The sequence below is a fragment of the Piliocolobus tephrosceles genome, chromosome 19 (genome assembly GCF_002776525.5).
Source record: "Piliocolobus tephrosceles isolate RC106 chromosome 19, ASM277652v3, whole genome shotgun sequence".
Classification (NCBI taxonomy): Eukaryota; Metazoa; Chordata; class Mammalia; order Primates; family Cercopithecidae; genus Piliocolobus; species Piliocolobus tephrosceles.
In genome coordinates, this window is record NC_045452.1 from 27,097,509 (window position 1) to 27,121,226 (window position 23,718).

Genomic DNA, 23,718 nt, shown 5'->3' on the forward strand with positions numbered 1-23,718 from the left:
CGCCAGGCTGAGGACAGGGCGCCAGGCTGAGGACAGGGCGCCAGGCTGAGGACAGGGCGCCAGGCTGAGGACAGGGTGCCAGGCTGGCAGCGAGGCTGGCTGTAGATGGTACCTGCTGGGGGACAGCAGCCTGCCCACATCTGCTTGCTTAGTTGGGGGCGCCTCGCAGCGCTTCCAGGGCCAGTCACAGGAAGCGAGTGACACTATCAGCCATCACTTCCCAGGGAACTAGAGACTGAGGAGGAAGTCCCCGCTCACATCTCAGATGAAGGCAAGTGGCCCGTGTGGGCTGAGGCTGACCATGAAGAATGATGTGAAGAGGGCTACGGAGCGCCTAGAAGGAGCCCCGAGGGGCTGCGGGTGCCCCTGGTGGCCGCTGCCACGCAGAAGCAGGCTGGGAGGCCTCGTGGTGTGGACCAAGATGGGCTGTGGAGCCGCCGACCCCGGGCGCACCTGTGAGGCTGCCCCGCACTCACCCGGTTGTCATACACCTTCTTGAGCGCCTCATAGCGGATGGAGCCCTGAAAGATGACCCCCTGGAACGTGTTAGTTTTGTCACTGGCCACCAGCTCCACACAGACCATCTCTCCTTCTCCCACAGTCATGTCGCTGAACACCTGGGGCAGGGCACAAAGAGACAGGGACATGACCATCGGCTCCCACCGCCCACACCACAGCCTGGCCCGACTGGCAGGGAGGGCTGCTCGGAAAACCCCATTTTGCAGGAGACAGCTGGCTCTCTGTCACACACTCCTGTGGCCCCATGCCCTCCAAGGCCCAGGGGACAGGAACAGCCTCACATCGGGGCAGGGGCTGAGCAGCAGGGGAGGACAGGAACCCTTAGGGAGACTCCGGGACTGGCGGAAGACGCACGCCCTCATGACTGTTCACCAGGACCGCCGGCCACTGTCTGGGCCCCCCCACACCGCCTGGGGTGCCCAGCCCTGTCCGCCATATCTTTGAGGCTCCTGTGTAGCCAAAGGCTCAGTGGTGGTGGCTGGGTGACTGCCCACCTGGGGTGACAACACCAGACTAAGGTGCCACAGGCCCCATCCTGCCGCCTTAACGAGTCATTGCTCCCAGAGCCTGGCGCACAGACTGAACTCCAAGGACACAAAGACTTAGATGCAAATCTCAGCTCTGCCACGCAGGAGCTGCGTGTGCCTGGGGAGGGGACATGACCTCCCTGAGCCTGGGATCTTCCTGCAGACGCGCATGCCTTCCTTCTCAGGGCCTCGCATGCGCACAAGGACCCCGACCAGGGCCTCAACAGAGGAGAGACACGAGTGGGCAGAGCAGGGAGGGAGCCGTGACCGGCCCCCTCCCCACCCTCCCAGCGCCCTGCATTTCTCAGTGAGTCTCATTCTGCCCGGACCTGTTTCCCAAATCTTAAAACAAAGGCTTGGCCCAAATAACTCCGGAAACCCCATCCGTCTTTGACATCCTAGGATTCCGAGTCAGTGCAGGCGTGGAGTTGCTTCTTTATAGTTTACTGGCATTAATGATGGCTCCTCCTGCCGGGCAGCGCCTCTGGCGAGAGTTTATGAGGCGTCCTCCCACTGAGGAGCCTCTTGGTCTTCAGCCCTGACAGTAAGTAGGACAGATGATCACGACACTGCTTTTACAGAGGAGGAAGCGGAGGCTGCGCCAGGGAATTCACCTGCCCACAGGCAAACACCGGGAAGAGAGCAAGCCACGTCTGCCTCAGCCGGACTCTTCCCGGCTCCAAGCCACCCACGCTTTTCTGCAAGGCTAAGGCCGGGGGGAGAAGCGCCTGACACCCATCTCCCGAGGAGGGGAAGCTAAGGAGAGGGGCCCTGCCTGGAGCTCACCTCCTCGAAGCTGTCAATCATGAAGAAGATGTTGGGGTAGCTGATCTTGGACTCTTCCCCTTTGCTGTCCATGGGGTGTTTACTAGGGGACGCGAACACTTGCTGGAAGAAAGCAGATGTGGAGGACAAGTGAGGCCCCGCCCCGCACACAGGCCCAGAGTCAGTCCAAGCCAGTATAGGGAGGCTACCCGGCCCAGAGCTGGTCCAAAGCCAGAGACCTACCCGGAGACGTGGGGGATAAGCTGGTTCTGTGCTCCTCGAATGGGATACAGGATCCCAGGAGCTCAGCGGATTTCTGGAGTCAGACCCCTCACCTCGGGGGCAGAGAAGGAAGTGGGAGGACCTGTCTCATCTCAAATGCTGGGCAGCCAGAGGTCTGCCACGCCCGGGCTGAACTGGCAGTTGGGAGGCGGGGGCTCCCGCGCCAGGGCTCACCTGAGATTTCTTCTTATGGATGTGAATGTCCCCGCCGTCGGCACGTGTGCACACCGCACAGGTCACCATGTAGTCCAACTGGAAGAGAGCACGGTTCAGCGCAGGGAGGGGTCAGCCACCCCTCGGGGCCAATCCGCAGCCCCACCCATCCAGCCCATACCTTCTGCAGGATGAGATTCAGGCAGACGCTCTCCTCCCAGTCGATGTCAGGGTCTCCCAGGCCTGGCAGCTTCTTGGAGTCCCGCCGGTACACCTCCACCTCCACCTCGGGCTCAGTCGCCTGCGAGGCCCAGAGCAGAAGTGAGCATCCAGGGCCCACTGTGGTCCAGGCGCTCTTCTTCTCCCCGACTACCATGCTGGGCAGGTATTACAACGGACAAGGACTCCACTTCCTTTTTGTCGTTATTTTTTGTGACAGGGTCTCACACTCTTGCCCAGGCTAGAGGTGCAATCACAGCTCACTGTAGCCTCAACCTCCTGGGCTCATGATCCTCTCACCTCAGCCTCCCAAGCAGCGGGGACCACAGGCACATGCTACCACACCCGGCTAATTTTCGAAATTTTTTCTAGACATGGGGTTTCGCCATGTTGTCCAGGCTGGTCTCGAACCCCGGGGCTCAGGTGAGCCTCCTGCCTCGACCTCCCAAAGTGCTGGGATTACAGGTGTGAGCCACTGTGCCCAGCCAGAACTCCAATTCTTGTTCCCCAGTTCTCTAGTGATGGGAGATGGGACATGGGGGCTATCCATTCTCCTCGCTGAGCCTCAGTTTCTTCATCTGTACAATGGACTAAGGGCATCTTCCCCTCAAAGTTGTCACAATGATTTGAAGAGCTAATATTTGCTAATAAGTGGCACCAATGATAATAGTGACCCCTATTGAGCTCTTAGTGGATGGCGGGATCTGGGCTACACATTTCACAAATTATTAATCCTTTCACAGCAACCCTGCAAGGCAGGTATTAGCCCAATTTTAACAGATCAGAGTCAAGTTTACTGAAGATCAAATAATAAATACAAATCACACAGAAAGCACAGCATGTCTACACCTCTCCTAGGAGACTGGTTTCAATTTTTTCTTTTTTTTTGAGACGGAATCTCGCTCTGTCACCCAGGCTAGAGTGCAGCACGATCTTGGCTCACCACCTCCTGGATTCAAGTGATTCTCCTGCCTCAGCCTCCTGAGTAGCTGGGACTACAGGCACGCACCACCACACCTGTCTAATTTTTGTATTTTTAGCAGAGACAGGGTTTCACCATGTTGGTCAGGCTGGTCTCGAACTCCTGACCTCAGGTGATCTGCCCGCCTCGGCCTCCCAAAGTGCTGGGATTACAAGCATGAGCCACTGCGCCCGGCCTCAATTACTTTTTTCTTTTTTTTTTTTTTGAGACAGAGTCTTGCTCTGTGGTCCAGGCTAGAGTGCAGTGGCACAATCTCGGCTCACTGCAAGCTCCACCTCCCGGTTTCATGCCATTCTCCTGCCTCAGCCTCCCGAGTAGCTGGGACTACAGGCACCAGCTAGCACACCCGGCTAAATTTTTTTTTTTTTGTATTTTTAGTAGAGATGGGGTTTCACTGTGTTAACCAGGATGGTCTCAATCTCCTGACCTTGTGATCTGCCCGCCTCGGCCTCCCAAAGTGCTGGGATTACAGGTGTGAGCCACTACGCCTGGCCTCTTTTAGTTTTTTGAGATGGAGTCTCGCTCTGTCACCCAGGCTGGAGTACAGTGACACGATCTCAGCTCACTGCAACCTCTACCTCCTGGGTTCGCGTGATTCTCCTGCCTCAGCCTACCAAGTAGCTGAGATTACAGGCGTCTGCCACCACACCTGGCTAATTTTTTTTTTTTTTTTTTTTTTTTTTTTTTTGTATTTTTAGTAGAGACAGGGTTTCACCGTGGTGGCCAGGCTGATCTCGAACTCCTGACCTCAAGTGATCTACCCACCTCGGCCTCCCAAAGTGCAGAGATTACAGACGTGAGCCACCATGCCCGGCCTGGCTTTCAATTTTGATGCAGCTGTGCTGACTGGGGGGGCCTCTGGTCCTGGGCGCTCTCACAGACTGGGGCTCCGAGGGGCTGGGCATTGCTGGGCTCCCTTGCGGGTGCACAGGCCTGCGCCCCCCAGGGGCAGAGCTGGGATCTATGGAAATAGATGCAGGAGGCCAACCTTGCCTAGGAATGAGAAAGAGACGTCCCCGGGTGGGGGGCTCCCACTTCCACCGCCTGTGTGGTTCTGCAGTCACCCCGAGCCCCGGAGCTGACAGCCCTAGGGCTCACAAGACTCTGCTGCTCCTCCTGCTCTCACTTCACTGATCCGTTCATTTCATTTTGCTCAGCAAAGCACTATGGACTCAGTGAATGAAAGGCTCGCGGGCACGATTGTGGGCACAGCTGTTCAGCGCAGCCCACAGCACAGGCAGGCAAACAGCAGGTTCCCCATCAGAAAGGTGCCCGTGTGCGCACCAAAGCCAGGCCCAGAGAACACTGGGAGCTGCCTGGTACCCACTGACAGGAGGGTGGCCAGGCCACCACAGTACACTCCACAGGCATTACACTGCAGTGAGACCAGACAGATTACAACCACCTGTGTCAACAGGCATGCCTCACAAACATGACACAGAAAGAAAGAAGCCTGAAACAAAATACACTGCCCAGTTCCAATGTATGAGCCGTGAGAACAGGCAGAACCCACCGAGGCCACAAACATGAGCTGTGAGAACAGACAGAACCCACCAACTCTGCACACATGAGCTGTGAGAACAGGCAGAACCCACCAACTCCACACACATGAGCTGTGAGAACAGGCAGAACCCACCAACTCCACATACATGAGCTGTGAGAACAGGCAGAACCCACCGAGGCCACACACATGAGCTGTGAGAACAGGCAGAACCCACCAACTTCACACACGAGCTGTGAGGACAGAACCAACTCCGCACACATGAGCTGTGAGAAGACACAGAACCCACCAACTCCACACACATGAGCTATAAGGACAGAACCCACCGACTCCGCACACATGAGCTGTGAGAAGACACAGAACCCACCTGAGTCCACACACAGGGGCTGTGAGAACAGACAGAACCTGCCCAACTCCACATACAGGGGCTGGGAGAAGAGACAGAACCCACCGGCTCCACACGCAGAAGCTGTGAGAACAGGCAGAACCCGCCCAAATCTGCACACGAGCTGTGAGGACAGACAGAACCCGCTGACTCCACACACACGAGCTGTGAGGACAGAACCTGCCCGACTCCACACACAGGGGCTGCGAGAACACAGACCCCACTGACTCCACAGGAGGGTGAGCCCTGGGGTGGGGTGAAGGGGCCTTGGTGTTCTGGTCACACTCTGTATCTGGGGGCTGGTGAAACCAGGTGTTCAGTCTAAACAATCAAGCTGTGTACACATCTTTGTTTTTCCGTATAGATGTTATACTGAAAACAATCTACCAATAAGGAAAAGGTGAGTCTGGGGTCAGGGCTTCGCTGCGGGCAAGCTGTGTGACCCCGGGGAGCTTCCTCCCTGTCACTGAGCTTTGGTTTTCTGAGTGGGTGTGAAGACGATCTGCGCCTTAGGGTCCTGAGGTGTCCCGGGACCATGACACAGGGCTCGGGCCACCAGCGCAGAGCCAGCAGCACACAGGTCTCTCTCCTGCCAAAGGCACAATGGGCTGCCCAGGAACATGGAGCGTTTTGTTCAGGGCTGGAGCAAACAGAGGGCAGGAAATCCAGGACATCCCTCCCTAGGAAAGGCTGGACTGGGGAGGTCCCTCGTGCCCTGGAGCACTGCAGGGTTCCCGGCATTCTGTCCCCCTGATACTGCAGCTCCTGCCAATCCACCCTCCCCTGCTAGGTGCAGGAGGCCCAGCTGGTTGCTATGGCGACCGGGTACCAGCGGGACGGGCATGGGGAGGGGGCGGAAAGCAGCCAGGCTGCCGCAGAGGACTTGCAGTGCGCAGGCGCCTCTGCGGGGCCCCCACCTCCACTCAGGGCTCAGGGCTTTTGCCAGGAGGGTCTCCCCATCTCCCCATCAGCGCCTCCAGCCCGCCCCCTGCAGGCCACCCTCAGCACTGCAGCCCGGCAAGCTGGGAAAAATGCCAAGTTGGGGCAGCCCCAGGACCCCACCCACCAGCCTCCGCAATCTCTATCGGCCCACTCTGGCAGGTCCCATGTGGCACCCGTCACACACCCTCCCGCTCTGCACTCGCTGGTCCCTCCATGGGGCGCATCCTCAGCCCACTGCTGCCCGCTCTGTCTTACAACCCGCCTGCCAGATGTCACCTTCTGCACTCTCCCGACCGCCCCCGCTCCTCTTCCCACATCACAGCACTAATGGCTCCGTACCACTGGCTATACTGTCTGTCTGTCCCAACAGACTGAGGCCAGATGAGTCATTTCTGTGCTCCCAGCACTGAGTGTGGGGGGGCATCTGCACATGGTTCACAGTGGGTGTTACAATGGAACATTCTAGCATGTGAATAGCTGGACTGCCACCTGCTCCCGTGGGACTCAGGCTTCCCTGACCTCGACACCCCCAAACTTTCAGCAGAGCTTGCATGTGGCCCCATCCCCTCTGCTCCAAATTCCTCAGGCCTGGATCCAGGGCTGTGCTTTCTCAGTGGAGGGCTCTCACCTTTAACTTCTCCTCCACCCAAGACGGACCCCTCATCCGATGTTCCTTTCTCCTCCCCCTACCCCGGCCTATCCGGGGTGCACACAACCCATCCTCCCACCTCCCTGTCTGCCCTCTTGACCGGAGTCGTGACCTCTCTGGAATCAAAATTCAAACTACAGCTGAGTATCTCAAATGTGTCAAGTCCTCGTTAGAGCCCCTGCTTGCAACAGACTCTGCCTTGGGGAAAAGACCAACATTTGGGGGTGGGGGAAAGGTTCTCTGCAACCTGAACTCCAGCAGAAGCTGAGAGGCCAGAGTGGACGGAGACAGGGGCAGGGTCCACAGCCCTGGGACGACAGAGTGCCTGAGCCTCTGAGTTCCAGCTCCCATGGGTGAGAGGAGTGCCTCCCCCCTGAGCTGTGCCGAGGTTAGAGGAGCCTGTGCCCGCCATGAGGATCACGGGCAGTGAGGATCCCGAGGCACCAGCCACCTCCCTGCCAAGGGCACTCATGTGGTCACGCCAACCCCAAACATCCCAGCCTCCCAGGTGTCCACAATGGGAGGGCCCTCGCCTTTCAGGGCACCTGCCCTGATCCCCCTTTACCCCAGAGAGGAGATGACCTGGCAATGTCATATGGTAAACCATGGGGAAGCAAGACTGGCCTTGAAAGCTGGTCTCTTGACTGCACACCCAGACAGGGGGGCGTGGCAGCAGGTTCTGAGCGGCCCTGAGCCAGCTCCAGAAGGTTCTTACTCAGGGATCCCATCACCAGTCAGGCCTCCTCTTCATCCCTCCCAGAAAGCATCCCCTGCCTGCCTGAGTGGCTCCAGTCCCTGCCCACCTGCCACTGAAACTGCTGTGCTAAGGCCACCACCCCTCCCTGGTACCAAATCCAATGGGCCCTTCAGACACTGCGCCCCATTGGTTGCCCCCACTTCTCCAGACCTCCCCTCCTGGGCTACCCTCCCCTCTCCTGGCTCTTCCCCCACCTCTCTGGCCAGCTGCTCATGGTCTCTTGCTGGTCCCTCCAAAGTGGGGCTAGCTCAGGGCTCAGGGCCAGCATGCAGGCACCCAGGCCCGCCCACTTGCAGAAAATCCACCCCACATGTGTTCAGGCTCAGAAAATGGGCCCAAGGCAAGGTCAGGCTCCAAGTAATCCCTGCATTAGCCTCCGCCCGCAAACCATGGCCCCAGAGTCACAGAGCCAGGCAGGCTGCAAGTTCCAGACCTGGCTCCACGGCCCTCTCATTTGTTTTTAAAGGAAAACAAAAGCATTTCCATGTCTGGCATATGGGGTTGCTTAAACATTTTACAAACTGCAAAAGCCTGTGAAAAACAGAGAAGGAAGCATGCAAAATGTATTTTATTAGCTCCTCCCACACTTAGATTTAGTGGATGAAATACGTTAGGCGAATCACTTTGTCTCCGAGCCCTCCGTTTCCTCGTCTGTAAAAGGGATAAGAACGCCCACCCTGTCGAGCTGCTGGGACTTCACAATGAGGCTGAGAAGAAGAGAGCTCAGCACTGTGTCCAGATGATGGCGAGGGCTCAATAAATGGAAGGCACCGTCGTCATCACCACCACTGAGCCACGTCACCCTGCCATGGCCGAGGGAGGGCTCTGGGCTCTGGAGTCCGACCTTTGTTCTACCATCTACTGACTAATTATAAGAGACCAGCCGAGTCAGCTGTCTCTGAACCTGTTTCCTCAAAGCTGCGATGGTGACAGCAATCACTGCCCTTCAGGGTCACAGTGAAGATGACTGACAATGTGTACAGACACCCAGCACATCCAAATTTGCACGTGAGACTGTCTACACAGTTCCTGGAATACAGTAGGTGCTCAATAAGTATCACTCACCCTCTTTGATATGCATGAGCACTGAGGAATGCCCACATGCATGCCGAGAGCAGACACCACAGGGATGTTTGGGGCACGGACGCAGGGGCAGGGGCCACTCACCTTCCTCCCGTCTGCACCGCTTTCGCTGCCAGAGTATGCCAGCTTCCGGCGCACATAGAAAAGCATGTCGTCCTGCCGGGGAGCCCATTTCTCCATGAAGTAGGTGGAGAACATCCAAGTCCAGAAGACAATGCGGTCATCCTTGAAGCACCCTGCAGAGGGAGGCCAGGCAGAAGTGAGGAAGGACGGCCACCCTGGCCCTTGCAGCATGGCCTTGGCCAAGCCATGCCCATATCCCCACATTTCTGGCCAGAAATTTGCCAGGGCTCTGAGACGCGCTGCCCCTCCCTCACCACTCCCGACCCCCACCCATGGAGCATCCAGAGAGGCTGGAGGACACCTCCCGGGAGGCCCCGTTCCTCCACCCAGCAGCAGCCTGAAAGCCCGTGCTCCCAGCCCCACAGCTGAGCCCGACTCCAGCCTGGGGATGAATCAGCAGCTTCGGTGGAAAAGGAAAATCCCGAGGAGCCAGGAACGCCACTGGCTGGCTGCTGTCTGGGCTGGAAGCTGGGAAGACTTGGCTGGGGGGGGCCTTTGGAGAGGCAGGGCTCTTACCAACATCTCTCACCCCCACCCACTCCCCGATGGCTGCGGCAATCCCAACGGGAACCCGACTTAAAGGGACAGCCACCCTCCAAGGCTGCAGGCGGGAACCGCAGGGAGACAGCCCCCGCCCCACCCCTGCCCTGCGTCTGCACTGCTGGCCTTGAAAGCTCTCCAGCTTCGTGCTCATCTGATCCTCACGGGGACGTCTCCTTGTATTACAAATGGTATTTCTTTATGATATATATTTGTAATATTTTCTTGCAAAAGAGAAAAAGCCCACCGGCTTTGGTAGGGAAGATCTGGGTTTCCGTTCCAGCGCGGCCGCTGGTGCTGGGACAATGGGCGGGGGCTCTGAGCCACAGGTTCCCGGGGCACCTGCAGACACACCGAGACCATGGGCACACAGTAGGATCAACATAGGTGGGTTTGTCCCCTCTCTAGACGGATTCAGCACTTCGAAATATGCTGCCAAGCTCCCTCTTGTCAACTCAGTAGATTAAACCACGGCTGCTTTTCTGTCTGTCTTCCTCACTGACGGGTGCGATCTAGTGCTGGTGCTAGATTGCACTAGTACCAGCTGGAAGGAACTAATCCTGACACTTGGAGATGGGGAACCTGAGGGCCAGTGGTGCTGGGACCCTCTCTCGCCCTCACAGGCAGACCAGTGGGCTGACCAGGACTCGGCCATCAGCCGAGTCAAATGCAGAACACCCCAGCCTTGGCTGACGTCAGCCACACCACTAACCAAAGAACCAGGACTTGAAGGCAGCCCCGGCCCCCGGCCCTCAGCCCAACAGTGTGTTACCCACCCACTCCCATGCCCTGCCTGGCTCCTGGGCTCTCGGGCAGTGAGAAGGAGGAAAAGAGAAGGAGCCTTCATTGGTGAGGGTCTGGGTCAGCAAGCCTTGTCAGCCTCCGGGGTGAGGGTCAGGAGAGCCCACAGGACTCGCAAGACCTCCCAGGCTCACAGGACCTGGGGGAACCACACATGCATGCCGTCTGCAGAGTCGCTTTGAAATTCCTGCTGCGTTTTTGCAAGAGGCAATGCCCAAGTCACCCTACTACAGACCCTTGCAAAATTAAGCAAAGCGCTATGATTATTCCTGGATAAAATTCAATTCTTTGTTACCTCCTAACATTGTTTCACTTTTGGTTCCCTCTTAGAGCCCAACAGAATAAGAGAATAAATTTGGTCTTTAAGGCTCACGCCTGTCATCCCAGTACTTTGGGAGGCTGGGCGGGGGGGAGCGGATCACCTGAGGTCAGGAGTTGAAGACCAGCCTGGCCAACGTGGTGAAACCCCGTCTTTACTAAAAATACAAAAATCAGCTGGGCATGGTGGCGGGTGCCTGTAATCCCAGCTACTCAAGAGGCTGAGGCGGGAGGATCACTTGAACCCAGGAGGCAAGAGGTTGCAGTGAACCAAGATCGCGCCATTGCACTCCAGCTTGGGTGACAGAGCGAGACTCCATCTCAGAAAAAATAAACAAACAAACCAATAAATAAGCCAGGTGTGGTGATGGACGCCTGTAGTCCCAGCTCCTCTAGAGGCTGAGGCAGGAGAATTGAACCTGGGAGGCAGAGGTTGCAGTGAACCGAGTTTGCACCATTGCACTCCAGCCTAGGCAACAAAGCGAGACTCTGTCTCAAACAAACAAACAACAACAACAACCAAACCAAAAAAAAATAGCCCTTAGGAAAACTGCCAGATTCTCACAGAGTTAAACATATACTTACAAAACCAGCCACTAGCCACTCCTAGGTACCTGCCCAAGAGAAATGAAGCACATATCCACAGAGACTGGTACACAAATGTTCACGGCATCTTTGTTCATAACGGCCCGAAACTGGAAACCAGGAGAATGCACACGTGTCACAATAAAAACAAACTAGTGATCCACACCACACCATGGATAAACCTCAAACTTGTCCTGCAGAGCAAAAGAAATCAGGTGCAAAAAGCTATTTACTGTATGATCCCATTCACGTGATGTTTCGGAAAAGGCAGAACTGGAGTGACTTAAAGCAGATGGGTGGCCGCCCTGAAAGGTTCTGCGTCTTGATTGCAGCGTTGGTTTCACAGGTGTGTATGGTCCTCAACACTCCTCAAACTTGGCCAGGTGAGGTAGCTCACACCTGTAATTCCAGCACTTTGAGAGGCCAAGGCAGAAGGATTGCTTTAGGCCAGGAGTTCAAGGTCAGCCTGGGCAACGTAGTGAGACCCTGTCTCTACAAAAAAATAAAAATTAGCTGGGCATGATGGCAGGTGGCTGTGGTCCCAGCTACTACAGAGGCTGAGGTGGGAGGATCACTTGAGCCCAGGAGTTCGAGGCTGCAGTAAGCTATGATCAAACCACTGCACTTCTGCCTGAGGGACAGAATGAGACTCTGTCTCTAAAAGCGTATTAAAAAATAAAATTTAGGCCAAGCGCAGTGGCTCACACCCAGCACTTTGGGAGGCCGTGGCGGGCGGATCACTTGAGGTCAGGAGTTCAAGACCAGCCTGAGCAACATGGTGAACCCCCATCTCTACTAAAAATACAAAACTTAGGCAGGTGTGGTGGTGCTCACCTGTAGTCCCAGATACTCAGGAGGCTGAGGCACGAGAATCACTTGAACCCGGGAGGTGGAGGCTGCAGTGAGTCGAGATGGTGCCACTGCACTCCAGCCTGGGTGACAGAGCGAGACCCTGTCTCAAAAAATTTAAAAAACGTAAAAACTTATCAAACTGTTCAGTCTACATATATGCAGTTCATTTTACATAAATTATACGCCAATAAAAGTGTTAAGTTGTAGCTGATGCTGGCAAGGGTGCACTGAACTGGAACTCTCCGATATGCTAGAGAACAAAACGTGAGAAGCTAATGAGCACTTTCTCTTTCCTATGCATCTACCTTATGGCGGAGTGCACAATTAAAGGCCTTTTGCACAAAAACGTTTCATGGTGTTACTCATGAGAGAAAATAACAGCAGTAACCACGATGAAGACGACGAAAGGAAAGGACACAACATCCTGCAATTTCTGACATTTCCCTGAGGTACAGCAAGCCGTATGTATTCAACCAAATCGTCACCCATCTTTTTAAAGGATGGCTATAAAGATGACATGCGGATGCGCGGGAATGTGTGTAATACGATGTTTAGCGGAAAAGCAGATCCCCAAGTCGTAGACACACTGATGACAACTCCATAAATCACATGGAAACACTAGAGGTAAACAGACCAGAACGGTAGGAGTGGATGAGTTGAACAGAGTGATGTTTTTTTTTTTTAATATTTTCAGTCATAAGATTATATTACTTTTTCCCATGAATGTACAACTTTTAATATCATAGGACTCATTAAGAAAGGGAGCGGGGAGAGTGGAGAGAGAAGAGATTCCCTCTCTTCAGAGGGAGGAAGGGAGGCAAACAGACGCACTCCACATCCAAGAGCCAGGAAAGGGCGGGACTGGAGGGATCTCTCTGATTCCCGGAGGCACAGTACAATGTTAGGAGTTGCAGTCAAACACACGTGAGCTCAAGTCCTGATGCTACCCCTCCCGACCCAGGTGGCCAATTCATTCAACCAACCTCTCTGACCCTCAGTGATTCCACCTGCCAGATGGGTCTCTGACCTGCCACCCGCCCAGAATCCAAGGTAAGGACTTGGCTGGAAGTGAAAGCGCTCTGCTGGCTGCACAGCTCCAGCTGCTGCAACGTGGGCTGCTGGAGACCCTCTGCTCTGCTGCCCTGCATGTCAGAAATACTGACACCAAGCACAGCAGTGTGACCTGCCTGGATGACATCAGTGGATCCCAAACCTTCCAGTGTCCTTTGGCCACACGGTGCAGTTACTGGCTGTGAATAAGCACACAAGGTACAGCTGGCCTGTGAAGTCACTGCTGACTCTTTCTCCCACAAGCAAACCCCTTCTCCCTTTCCTAGGGCCTGCCGAGCAAGAAATCCCCTGGGTCACAAGCCCTGGGAGCTGCTAGTCCAGCACAGAGCCTCCTCATCTCCAGACTGCCGTCTGGCCCTTCTCCCTACTGTCTTCCCCACCCTCAGGCACAGTGGAGACTTATGGAAGCAGATGTGGCCCCCGAATAGCTGAGCCAGGCTCACTGTGGTAGCACCTCGGACAGCTCTGTGCCCGCGGGCCTGCCTTCCCTCCCGGGGTCCTATGGAGCCAGATTACTGTCCATTCTCCTCATCTGAGGCAGCCGTGAACACTGAATTAGTCAGTACCAGCCCACTGGCTCCTAGGGGAAATACAAGGTTAGGGTCCTCTGATCACATTTTCAGCAACTGATCAATTCGTAACCTTGCTTTATGTATGTTTCTCTTTCAAGACACCTCATTTGAGGCCAGATGCGGTGGCTCATGCCTGTGATCCCAGCAGTTTGGAAGGCTAAGGCGGGCAGATTACTTGAGGTCAGGAATTAAAAGACCAGCCTAGCCAAAATCGCAAAACCTCATCTCTACTAAAAATACAAAAATTAGCCAGGCGTGGTGGTGGGCGCCGTAATCCCAGCTATTTGGGAGGCTAAGGCAGGAGAATCGCTTGAACCCGGGAGGCAGAAGTTGCAATGAGGTAAAATCACGCCACTGCACTCTAGCCCGGGAGACAGAGTGAGACTCCCTTAAAAAAAAAAAAAAAAAAGACACCATATTTAATACATAGTTCATTCACTAACATTGAACTCATGGCCAGCAACAATGTTGAACGAAGCTTCTCTAACACGTGTATTTTCTCCAAAAAGTACATCACAGCCATCTCGTGCCTGGGATTAGACAGCACCTCAGTCCAGGGCCATTTTAAATCACTGACAAAAAGCACAAAAAATGCAAAAGACATGGCACTAATTAGACGCAAAAAGGACACTACTTTACAGTGTGAGGACTGACATACGAAGATGCAGCATCGCCTTGTCTGACCTCAGCTGGAAACGTGTGTCAGGTAAGGAATTTTTCGACACCCCATGAATGTCAAGTCATTAACCTGAAAGGACCATGAGTACTGATTCTGGGGTCACAAATAAATTTCAGTGAGTAGATGAATCCGTGAATAATGGCCATGGCCTGGACCGGGAAAACTGATATTTACTAGGAGTTCTGGCAATCTGGCTGCCTCCCCTGCCTCAAGTGAGTGACCTGCTTCTGTCAGTCAGTCACTTTCTTCCAACTCCAGAACTGGTAGAGCCCTTTCCAGGCGAGTGACTCCAGGGACGAGCAGGGGAGAGGGCGCGTGGGAAGTGAGCATTAAGCCTGGGCCGTCCACCCCCCAGTGCAGCGTCCGCCACCTCTGAGTTGCCACTAGCTCTCCTCCTAGTTCTGCATGACACTGGATGCGTGATGACATGCCAGCACCAACGGCTCAACAGTGCTGGTTTCAGGAACGAGGAATGTGATGACAGCTCACATGTGCCCTGCACCCTACAGTTTGTTTACTTATTTATTCATTCATTTATTTTTGAGACGGAGTCTCACTCTTGTCGCTCAGGCTGGAGTGCAATGGCACGATCTCGGCTCACTGCAACCCCGGCCGCCCAGGTTCAGGTGATTCTCCCACCTCCGCCTCCCGAGTAGGTGGGTTACAGGCATGCGCCATCACACCCAGCTAATTTTTTTAATTTTTATTTTATTTTATTTTTTTTTTTGTTTCTTTTAGTAGAGAGAGGGTTTCACTATTGTTGGCCAGGCTGGTCTCAAACTCCTGACCTCAGGTGATCCAGCTGCCTCAGCCTCCCAAAGTGCTGGGATTACAGGCGTGAGCCACCGCGCCTGGCCACCCTACAGTTTATAAAATCTTTCCACCCACTGTCTTTTCAGATCCTCAGGGCAACTTTATGAGGTGGGGACAACCTCAGCTTAGTTTCAAACCTCAGCTTTCATTTTCAGCCAAAACTTGAGACTCGAGTGGCTAGATTAGGCGTATTCAGGAGCTGAGACTCAAACCCAGCCCCTGCAACAGAGCCCATATCCTTCATCCTGGATAAGCCTACATCCTTATCCTTACCCTGGCCCTGCACGAGGATTCTCCCAGCTGTGTTACAAATGCAGAAACTGAGGGAACCCAGGGGTCACCTGGTGAACAGCTAGGAAAGCAACTCAGGCTTTCAAACCTCCCCCCTCCCCCAACTTCTAAGTCCCTAGCGGGGTGGGCTCACAGGGGCCACTCTGAGCCCTGAAGCACCCTCAGGGCTTCCTGGGATAGCCTAAGAATGCCTGGAAGAACTTTGGGCAAGAGCTTCATGCACAGGGGCTGTGGGATCCACTTCCCAGCCGAGTGCCAATGTAACATGATTTAATTATTTCCCACGGAGATGGTTCTTCAGATGTACACTGAAAAGGAAGGGCAACTTTTATCTTTCGAGGCCTTTCACATGAATCCAACCACTATACAGGATGGGTGAGAATTTGTCAGACTGGAGTTCAAGAGCAGACTTGATTCCCATTCGTGATGCACTGCCCAAGTGGGTAAGTGACTGAACCTCTCCAACCCTCAGTTTCCTCATCAGTAAAATCGGAACAACTGCCTCCTACGGTTACCATGGAGACCAAATGAGATGCTACACAGCACTCAGCAGTGCAACTCGCACTTAGAAACGATGAATGACAACTGCCACTCTGGTTACTATGATAACTTGGAATATTTCCCACCAGCCAGACCCTGGGAATAATCACGAGTTCGACTTCAGAAGGCACTCCTTGAAATCCACCCCAATCCTTTTCTAGAAAAGGATTAAACCATTAAACCACACAAGTTAAGCAAGTTATGGTAAAGCCCTAATTAAAAGTTTACAGCGATTAGAAATGATAGTTCTGTATTAAATAAAGAAAAATGTCCAAGAACTACCCCCCAAAAAAGTACATTAGCCCAGCAGGCCAAGAGGTTAATTTTTTTTTTTTGAGAGGGAATCTATGTTACCCAGGCTGGAGTGCTGTCACGTGATCATGGCTCACTGCAACCTCCATTTCCCGGGCTCAAGCCATCCTCCTGTTTCAGCCTCCTTAAGTAGTTGGAACCATAGACATGCACCACCACACTCAGCTACTTTTTGTATTTTTGGTAGACAGGTTTCACCATGTTGCCCAGGCTGGTCTCCAGGGCCTGAGCTCAAGTGATCCGCCTGCCTCGGCCTCCCAAAGTGCTGGGATTACAGGCATGAACCACCGCGCCCAGCCCGAGAAGTGCTTTTGGGAAAGCAATTCTATCAAATCTTCAGGAAACAGCTAGCTAGCTTCAGGGCTACTCACCCAACTTCAGAGCCTAAGAAACATGCCAACTCATTTTTACAAGGAGGCACAGTATTGATTTCAAAGACCACACACACAGAAAATTACAGGCTAATCTCACTTACAGATGTCAAGACAAAAATCTTAAATATAGCATTTAAAAGAATCCAGCAACTTATTAAAAATATATGCCATTGGCCAAGCAGGATTTAATTGAGAATAAACAATGGTTTAGGCCAAGCTCGGTGGCTCACATCTGTAATCCCAGCACTTTGGGATGCCGAGGCGGGCAGATGACCTGAGGTCAAGAGTTCAAGACCAGCCTGGCAAACACGGTGAAACTCTGTCTCTACTAAAACTACAAAAAAATTAGCTGGGTGTGGTGGCACGTGCCTATAATCCCAGCTACTCAGGATGTTAAGGCAGGAGAATTGCTTGAACCCAGGAGGCGAAGGTTGCAGTGATCGAGATTGGGTCACTCCAGTCTGGGTGATAGAGTGAGACTCGGTCTCAAAAAAAAAGTTCAATATTAGAAAATCTATTAATATATATTCATATTTAGAGCTCAAAAGAGAAATAACAGGATTATCTCCATAGATGCTGGAAGAACATTCAATCAAATTCAACGCCCATTCTTGATTTATATTTATTATTTTATTTTGGGACAGGGTCTACATCACCCAGGCTGGAGCACAGTGCTATGATCATGACACACTGCAGCCTCCACCCCCGGCCTCAAGCGATCCTCCCACCTTACTTTCCCAAGTAGCTGGGACTACAGGCATGTAATACCCCGCCCAGTTCTGTTTTGTATTCTTTGTAGAGGCAGAGTTTCACCATGTTGCCCAGGCTGGTCTTGAACTCCTGGGCTCAAGCGATCCTCCCACCTAGGCCTTCCTAAATGCTGGGATTATAGGTGTGAGCCACCGTGCCCAGCCCCCCAGCCCCACCCACTTCTCACAAAACACTGCTTCCACCCTGTGCTACGCATCACCATCCCGGCCCATATCACCATCACTGCCTGTTCACTGGTCTCTGCATTTCCATCCTGCCCGTTGCTAGAACACAAATCAGTTCTCATCACTTCACAGCTCAAATTCCTCCACCAAGCTGATTTCCTGACCTGCCCCCAGGCTCTTCACTGAAATATCACCTCCTTCTCAGAGAGGCCTTCCCAAACCAACTGATTTAAAGTTGCAAATCCCATCCCCAATATGCCCTATCCCACTTCCAGCTTGATTTTTCTCCACAGCACTTGTCGCTATCGAATATATATTTTGCCTATTTGTTCTGTTTACTTTCAGTCTTTCCCTAGTAAAGGAGTCGGCAAATTCCATGAAAGTCCAGAGAGAATGTATCTTCAGCTTTGCAGACCACAGGGTCCTGTCTCAACTACAAAATCAGCCATGGCAATACGTAAAGAAACGGACATGGCTATGTTCCAATAAAAATTTCTTGGCCGGGCGCGGTGGCTCAAGCCTGTAATCCCAGCACTTTGGGAGGCCGAGACGGGCAGATCATGAGGTCAGGAGATCGAGACCATCCTGGCTAACACGGTGAAACCCCGTCTCTACTAAAAATACAAAAAAAACTAGCCGGGCGAGGTGGCGGCGCCTATAGTCCCAGATACTCGGGGAGGCTGAGGCAGGAGAATGGCGTGAACCCGGGAGGCGGAGCTTGCAGTGAACTGAGATCTGGTCACTGCACTCCAGCCTGGGTGACAGAGCGAGACTCCGTCTCAAAAAAAAATAATAATAAAATAAAAAAAATAAAAAAAATAAAAAAAAATTTCTTTACAAAAACAGGAAACAGTCCGGATTTGGGGTATAGTTTGCCAACACCGGCCCTACCAAAGCCGACGTATGTTTTCACACAGATGCCCTACCAGAACTTAAGTTCCACGAAGATACGATTATTTTTTACTCTTTGATCATTTTGTTCAATGCTATATGCTCAGTTTCCAGAATGGCTTCTGGCATATAGGACATAATATTTGCTAATTGAATAAGTGAATTAAATGATTAATGACAGCAAGGTGGTATCAGTACATGATTGGACAGATCAATGGAACAGAATAGAAAGCAAAAACACAAAACTCAAACACACAATAACTGATTTTTTGAGTTTGTTGTTGTAGTTTTTTGAGATGGAGTCTCACTCTTGTTGCCCAGGCTGGGGTACAGTGGCACGATCTTGGCTCACAATCTTTGCCTCCCAGGTTCAAGCGATTCTCCTGTCTCAGCCTCCTGAGTAGCTGGGATTACAGGCATGTGCAACCATGCCCAGCTAATTTTTCTATTTTTAGTAGAGACAGGGTATCACCATGGCGAGCAGACTGGTCTCAAACTCCTGACCTCAGGTGATCTGCCTGCCTCAGCCTCCCAAAGTGCTGGGATTATAGGCATAAGCCACTGCACCTGGCCAAGAGTTTTTATGAAGACAGCACTTCAAATCAATAGGATTCAGATTCTTCTTCCACAATTGGTCTTGGTACAAGTGGTATGCTGAGGAAGAAGAATAAGGTTGGGTCCCCGCTCAAGCCAAAATAAATTCCACAAAGATTAAAACTTTTAATGTTAAAAGTAAAACTATAAAAAAGAAAAACCATGAGAGGATTTTTTATTCCCTCAGAGAGGGAGAAGCCTTTCTAAGGAGAACATAAAAGCTACTAAGGAAAAGAATGATCAAACTACATAAACACTTAATCTGTCTCTTTATTTGAGACAGAGTCCCACTCTGTCACCTAGGCTGCAGTGCAGTGGCACAATCACTGCAACCTTGACCTCCCCCAGGCTCAAGTGATCCTCCCACCTCAGCCTCCTGAGTGGCTGGGACTATTGGCACACGCCACCACACCTGGCTAATTTTTGTATTTTTTGTAGAGATGAGGTCTCACTATGTTGCCCAGGCTGGTCTCAAACTCCTGAGCTCAATCAGCTCGCCTTGGCCTCCCACAGTACTGGAATTACAAGCATGAGCCACTGGGCTTGGCCAAAAATTAAAAATTTCTATAGGAAAAAAAACCAGCAACCCCCACTACCACCATAAATAAAGCAAAAAACAAACACCACACTGGAAACATAGACGCAACTTTTTTTTTTTTTTTTTTTGAGACGCAGTTTCGCTCTTGTTGCCCAGGCCGGAGTGCAATGGCGTGATCTTGGCTCACCGCAACCTCCACCTCCCAGGTTCAAGCAATTCTCCTGCCTCAGCCTCCCGAGTAGCTAGAATTACAGGCATGCAGCACCACACCTGGATAATTTTGCATTTTTAGTAGAGGCGGGGTTTCTCCATGTTGAGGCTGGTCTTGAACTCCTGACCTCAGGTGATCCACCCGCCTCAGCCTCCCAAAGAGCTGGGGTTACAGGCGTGAGCCACCACGCCCAGCCGATGGAACTCTTAAACGAGGGCAATTTCCTTAACGAATACTAAATTGTATACAATGCATAAGAAAATAAAAGGGCAAGGAAAGCAGAAGGAAATTTAAATGGTTTTAGAATACAAAAACACGCTCAACTTGACACAATTAGAGAGTAAATTAAAGCCTCAAGATTCTATTTTCCACCTATCAGATTTGCAAAGATCAAAATACCTGACAACACTTCAGGTCAAAGAGGATGTGGAGAAACAGGGACTTTATATCCTGCAGTAGGAATGAAAACTGCCAAAAATATCAGACGGTCAAAATCACAAACGCATTTTACCTGACCCAGCGATCTCACAAGACGAATTTTTCCCTGTGGTCTCACTACCTACCACTTATGTAAAATTCTGTAAGTATTACAGCACTGTTGGCAAAATACTGGACTTGTCCTATCAATAGGGATAGTAACTAAATTAACTAACTATAAGACATTCACGGAACAGAATACTACACAGCAATTAAAAAACATTGAAGCAACTCTATCTGTTCCAAAGAGGAAAATTCTCTAGGATAAATGAAGCGAAAAATGGAGAGCAGACCAATATTAGAGGTTTTTCCTATTAAAGCCAAGCGTTTAAGATGACTCTGATACTTGCTGGAGCCTGCGGAAGAGAAGGGAGGTGAGGAAGCCAGATTGTCAGGGTCCGTCCTGGCTCCAGCGGTTCTTCTGGTCATGTGACAGACAAATCCAAACCTCTTGGTGCCTGTTTCCTGACTTGTAAAATGGCAGTAACAATGCTATCTACCTCCTGGGTTGCTGAGAATTTAAGTTAGTCCATCCACGTGAAGGCTTTAAAATTGTGCTAGCACCGAGCCAGGACCTAGGATCAGCACCAGATAAGCACCCAGAGTCAGCACTGAGCCAGCACCCAGGATCAGCCCCACATAAGCACCCAGGGTCAGCACTGAGCCAGCACCCAGGATCAGCACCAGGTGAGTACCAAGAGTCAGCACTAAGCCAGCACCCAGGATCAGCACCAGGTAAGCACCCAGCATCAGCACCAGACGAGCACCCTGGGTCACCACCGAGCCAGCACCCAGGGTGGGAAAGTATTACATCATTACTAGTATCTTCATGGCCTCTGGGGAAACTATAGAGAAGAAAAAAGACTCAGTATTTTCATTAAGAATCTTCTCATACCTTTGTATTTTGTACGCTGAGCACGTTTACCTATTCAAAAAGTAACCAAAATATTTTTAACAATGCAGTTACTTGGAAAAACACTCACGGTGGAGAAAAAAAGTCAGGACACAAAATTATACCTGAATACTTAAACGAAGGAAGCTATTTTAAAAAATGCCTAGGAGGAAAGCCTGAAGGAATTACACGAACATGCCCACAGTGCAGGGTTAAGAGTGGTGCAGTGCACAGATCCTCATCCTGCAAACAAAACAAAAGACAAAAAAAAAAAAAAAAAAAAAAGTGAGGCCAGAGCCGGGCGCGGTGGCTCACGCCTATAATCCCAGCACTTTGGGAGGCTGAGGCGTGCGGATCACGAGGTCAGGAGATCAAGACCGTCCTGGCTAACACGACGAAACCTCGTCTCTAGTAAAAATACAAAAAAATTAGCCGGGCGTGGTGGCCAGCGCCTGTAGTCCCAGCTACTCGGGAGGCTGAGGCAGGAGAATGGCGTGAACCTGGGAGGCGGAGGTTGCAATGAGTCGAGATCGTGCCATTGCACTCCAGCCTGGGCCACAAAGCAAGACTCCATCTCAAAAAAATAAATAAATAAATAAAAAGTGAGGCCAGAATAACTTTGTCCTGTTTTACAAATACTCTGCGGCGTGTTTACAAATACACCCAGGGCTTCCTGTGTGCCAGACACGGTGCTAAACACTGGAGCCTGACGCCCTTGATCTCACAACAACTGAAGGTTTTATTTTACAAATGAGGACGCGGCAGGAGGGAGAGACTGCCTGGCTCCCGCAGCTGGTTGGAGCTGGTGCTTGAACCCACTCGTCCTCACATCAGTTAGTCTGGTCTCCTGCGGTCACTGCCCCGGCGAGCTTCGGCGGAAGCGGGACGTATTCATAAGTAACACAGTGAGAAGTGAGATGGTAGCTGTGGCAGGGGCCAGTAGGGGAAGGCGGTGGCTGGACAGGGAATTCCAGTCAGCTGGGGACTCCAGGAAAACTAGGAATCAAGCAGGCAAAGGTGGGGAGCTTTCAACACTCCCCTGCAGGGAAGACGAGTGAGCCCGGGATGGTGGAGCAGCCCTGAGGCTGAGGAAGCGGAGTGGGAAGCAGAGCTGCAGGGGCCGGGCCCTTTTCCCTGGGTCAGCGGCTCTGCGTTATCCCCAGAGGGCTGGGGACCCCTGAAGTGTCTGGTGGGGAGGGGGCTGAGAAGGCGTCTCCGCGTGGGGCGCCTGCAGATGCCGGGTGCCTGTCCCGGAACTGTCCGGGTCAACGGCCTGGAGAAGGTCCTCTCCAGAGAACACGGGGCTCAGCAACAGACTCCACTTGGCCCTGGCCATGGTCCAAAGGTGGGGTCAACCGGCCTCTTTGGAGAGAGTCCAGGCGGCCCTTGGCCCTCCGGAAGCCTCCGCACTCAGGCAGCCAGGGCCGGCTGAATGGGCTTCTGTGGCCCCTCAATAGGCCTTTCATCCACTCGTGCCTCGCAGAGCCTCTCCCAGAGCCTCTCCAGCTAAGGGCCTCCCTCCCTCGGGGCACAGAAAACAAAGGCACCGTCCAGGGAGGCCCCGGCTGCCCGAGGCACTCGGAGGAGGGGAGCTGGACCGCTGGGTCCCCACGTGAGCAGGGCCATGTCCTCTCCTCTGACCAAAGGGAAGCGTGGGCTCTCCACTGTGTGTGCCTAAAACCCCTGCCTGGTTCCACATCTTCCTCTGGAAGAAGTCCAGGCTCCCTTACCAGGCAAGCCAGGCTCTCCAGGCAGCCCCCAATGATCCAGCCAGCCTCAGCCCTTCTTCCCTGACCAAACACCCTGCATCCCCCCGGAAGGCCTCGCTCCCTCTCAGCAGGACTCGACCACACCACAGGGCATAGGACACGGGCATGGCGCCCAGTCCAACTTGGCCTGTGCAAGTCAGCTCAGTGGCCGCCTCCACAGTCACCCCCTAGGGGTGCCTTCCTTACCACCCCACACCAGCACCGGCCTTCCCTGACCCCGATAGGGCCCTCGCAAGGCATCCTGAGTGCTGCTTGTGCCACGCGCACCTGACCCTGTTGCCTCACTTGATCTTCACAAAGATCCTGAGAGGTAAGAATAATTCCCTTCAATTACCTGATGAGGAACTTGGGACTCAAGGCCTGAGCCCCTGGTCTGCAGTCACTCCGCTGGCATGGGTCAGGGCCAGGCCACAGCCCCAGCTGCCTGCAGAGCCATGCTCCTGGCTCCACACTGCAGGCTTGTCACACTGGTTCCTAACTACCTGTCCCGAGGGCTCCTCCCCACCCAGACAAGGCCCCCTGCTGGCAGGGCGTCGGGGCCCAGTGCAGGGCAGTATCCACCAAAGGGAGCCAGTGAACGACGACAAACACAGGACATGCCGAGCCCCGTCCTCAGTGCGCTCAGAGAACACGCGGCAGCCTCTCCACTCACCCCCAGCTGCTGGCAGGCAGAACTTTATGCATGGGCCCGTCTTAGACTTGCACGATGTTGTGAAATACTCAAAAGTGCTTTCACAATCCCCAGGCCACATCTGTGACCGCCTAATAGCCATTTT

The 23,718-nt window shown here is 52.8% G+C and overlaps 1 protein-coding gene across 2 annotated transcripts in view; it reads right to left on the bottom strand.

Annotated features, from left to right (window-relative positions):
* KIAA0930 (KIAA0930 ortholog) overlaps nt 1-23,718 on the bottom strand; it is a 48,598-nt gene that overhangs the window by 11,022 nt on the left and 13,858 nt on the right. The window contains exons 1-6 of one of the 2 annotated variants that reach the window (XM_023221761.2): nt 9,158-9,596; nt 8,849-9,000; nt 2,428-2,547; nt 2,268-2,345; nt 1,833-1,934; nt 477-617 (exon numbers count right to left, since the gene is read on the bottom strand). In XM_023221761.2, the coding sequence (XP_023077529.1) occupies nt 477-617; nt 1,833-1,934; nt 2,268-2,345; nt 2,428-2,547; nt 8,849-9,000; nt 9,158-9,581 (1,017 nt within the window). In that variant the 5' untranslated portion in view covers nt 9,582-9,596. Of the gene's footprint in view, nt 1-476; nt 618-1,832; nt 1,935-2,267; nt 2,346-2,427; nt 2,548-8,848; nt 9,001-9,157; nt 9,597-23,718 lie in introns of those variants that run through there. The other variant, XM_023221760.2, reaches the window with a different exon arrangement.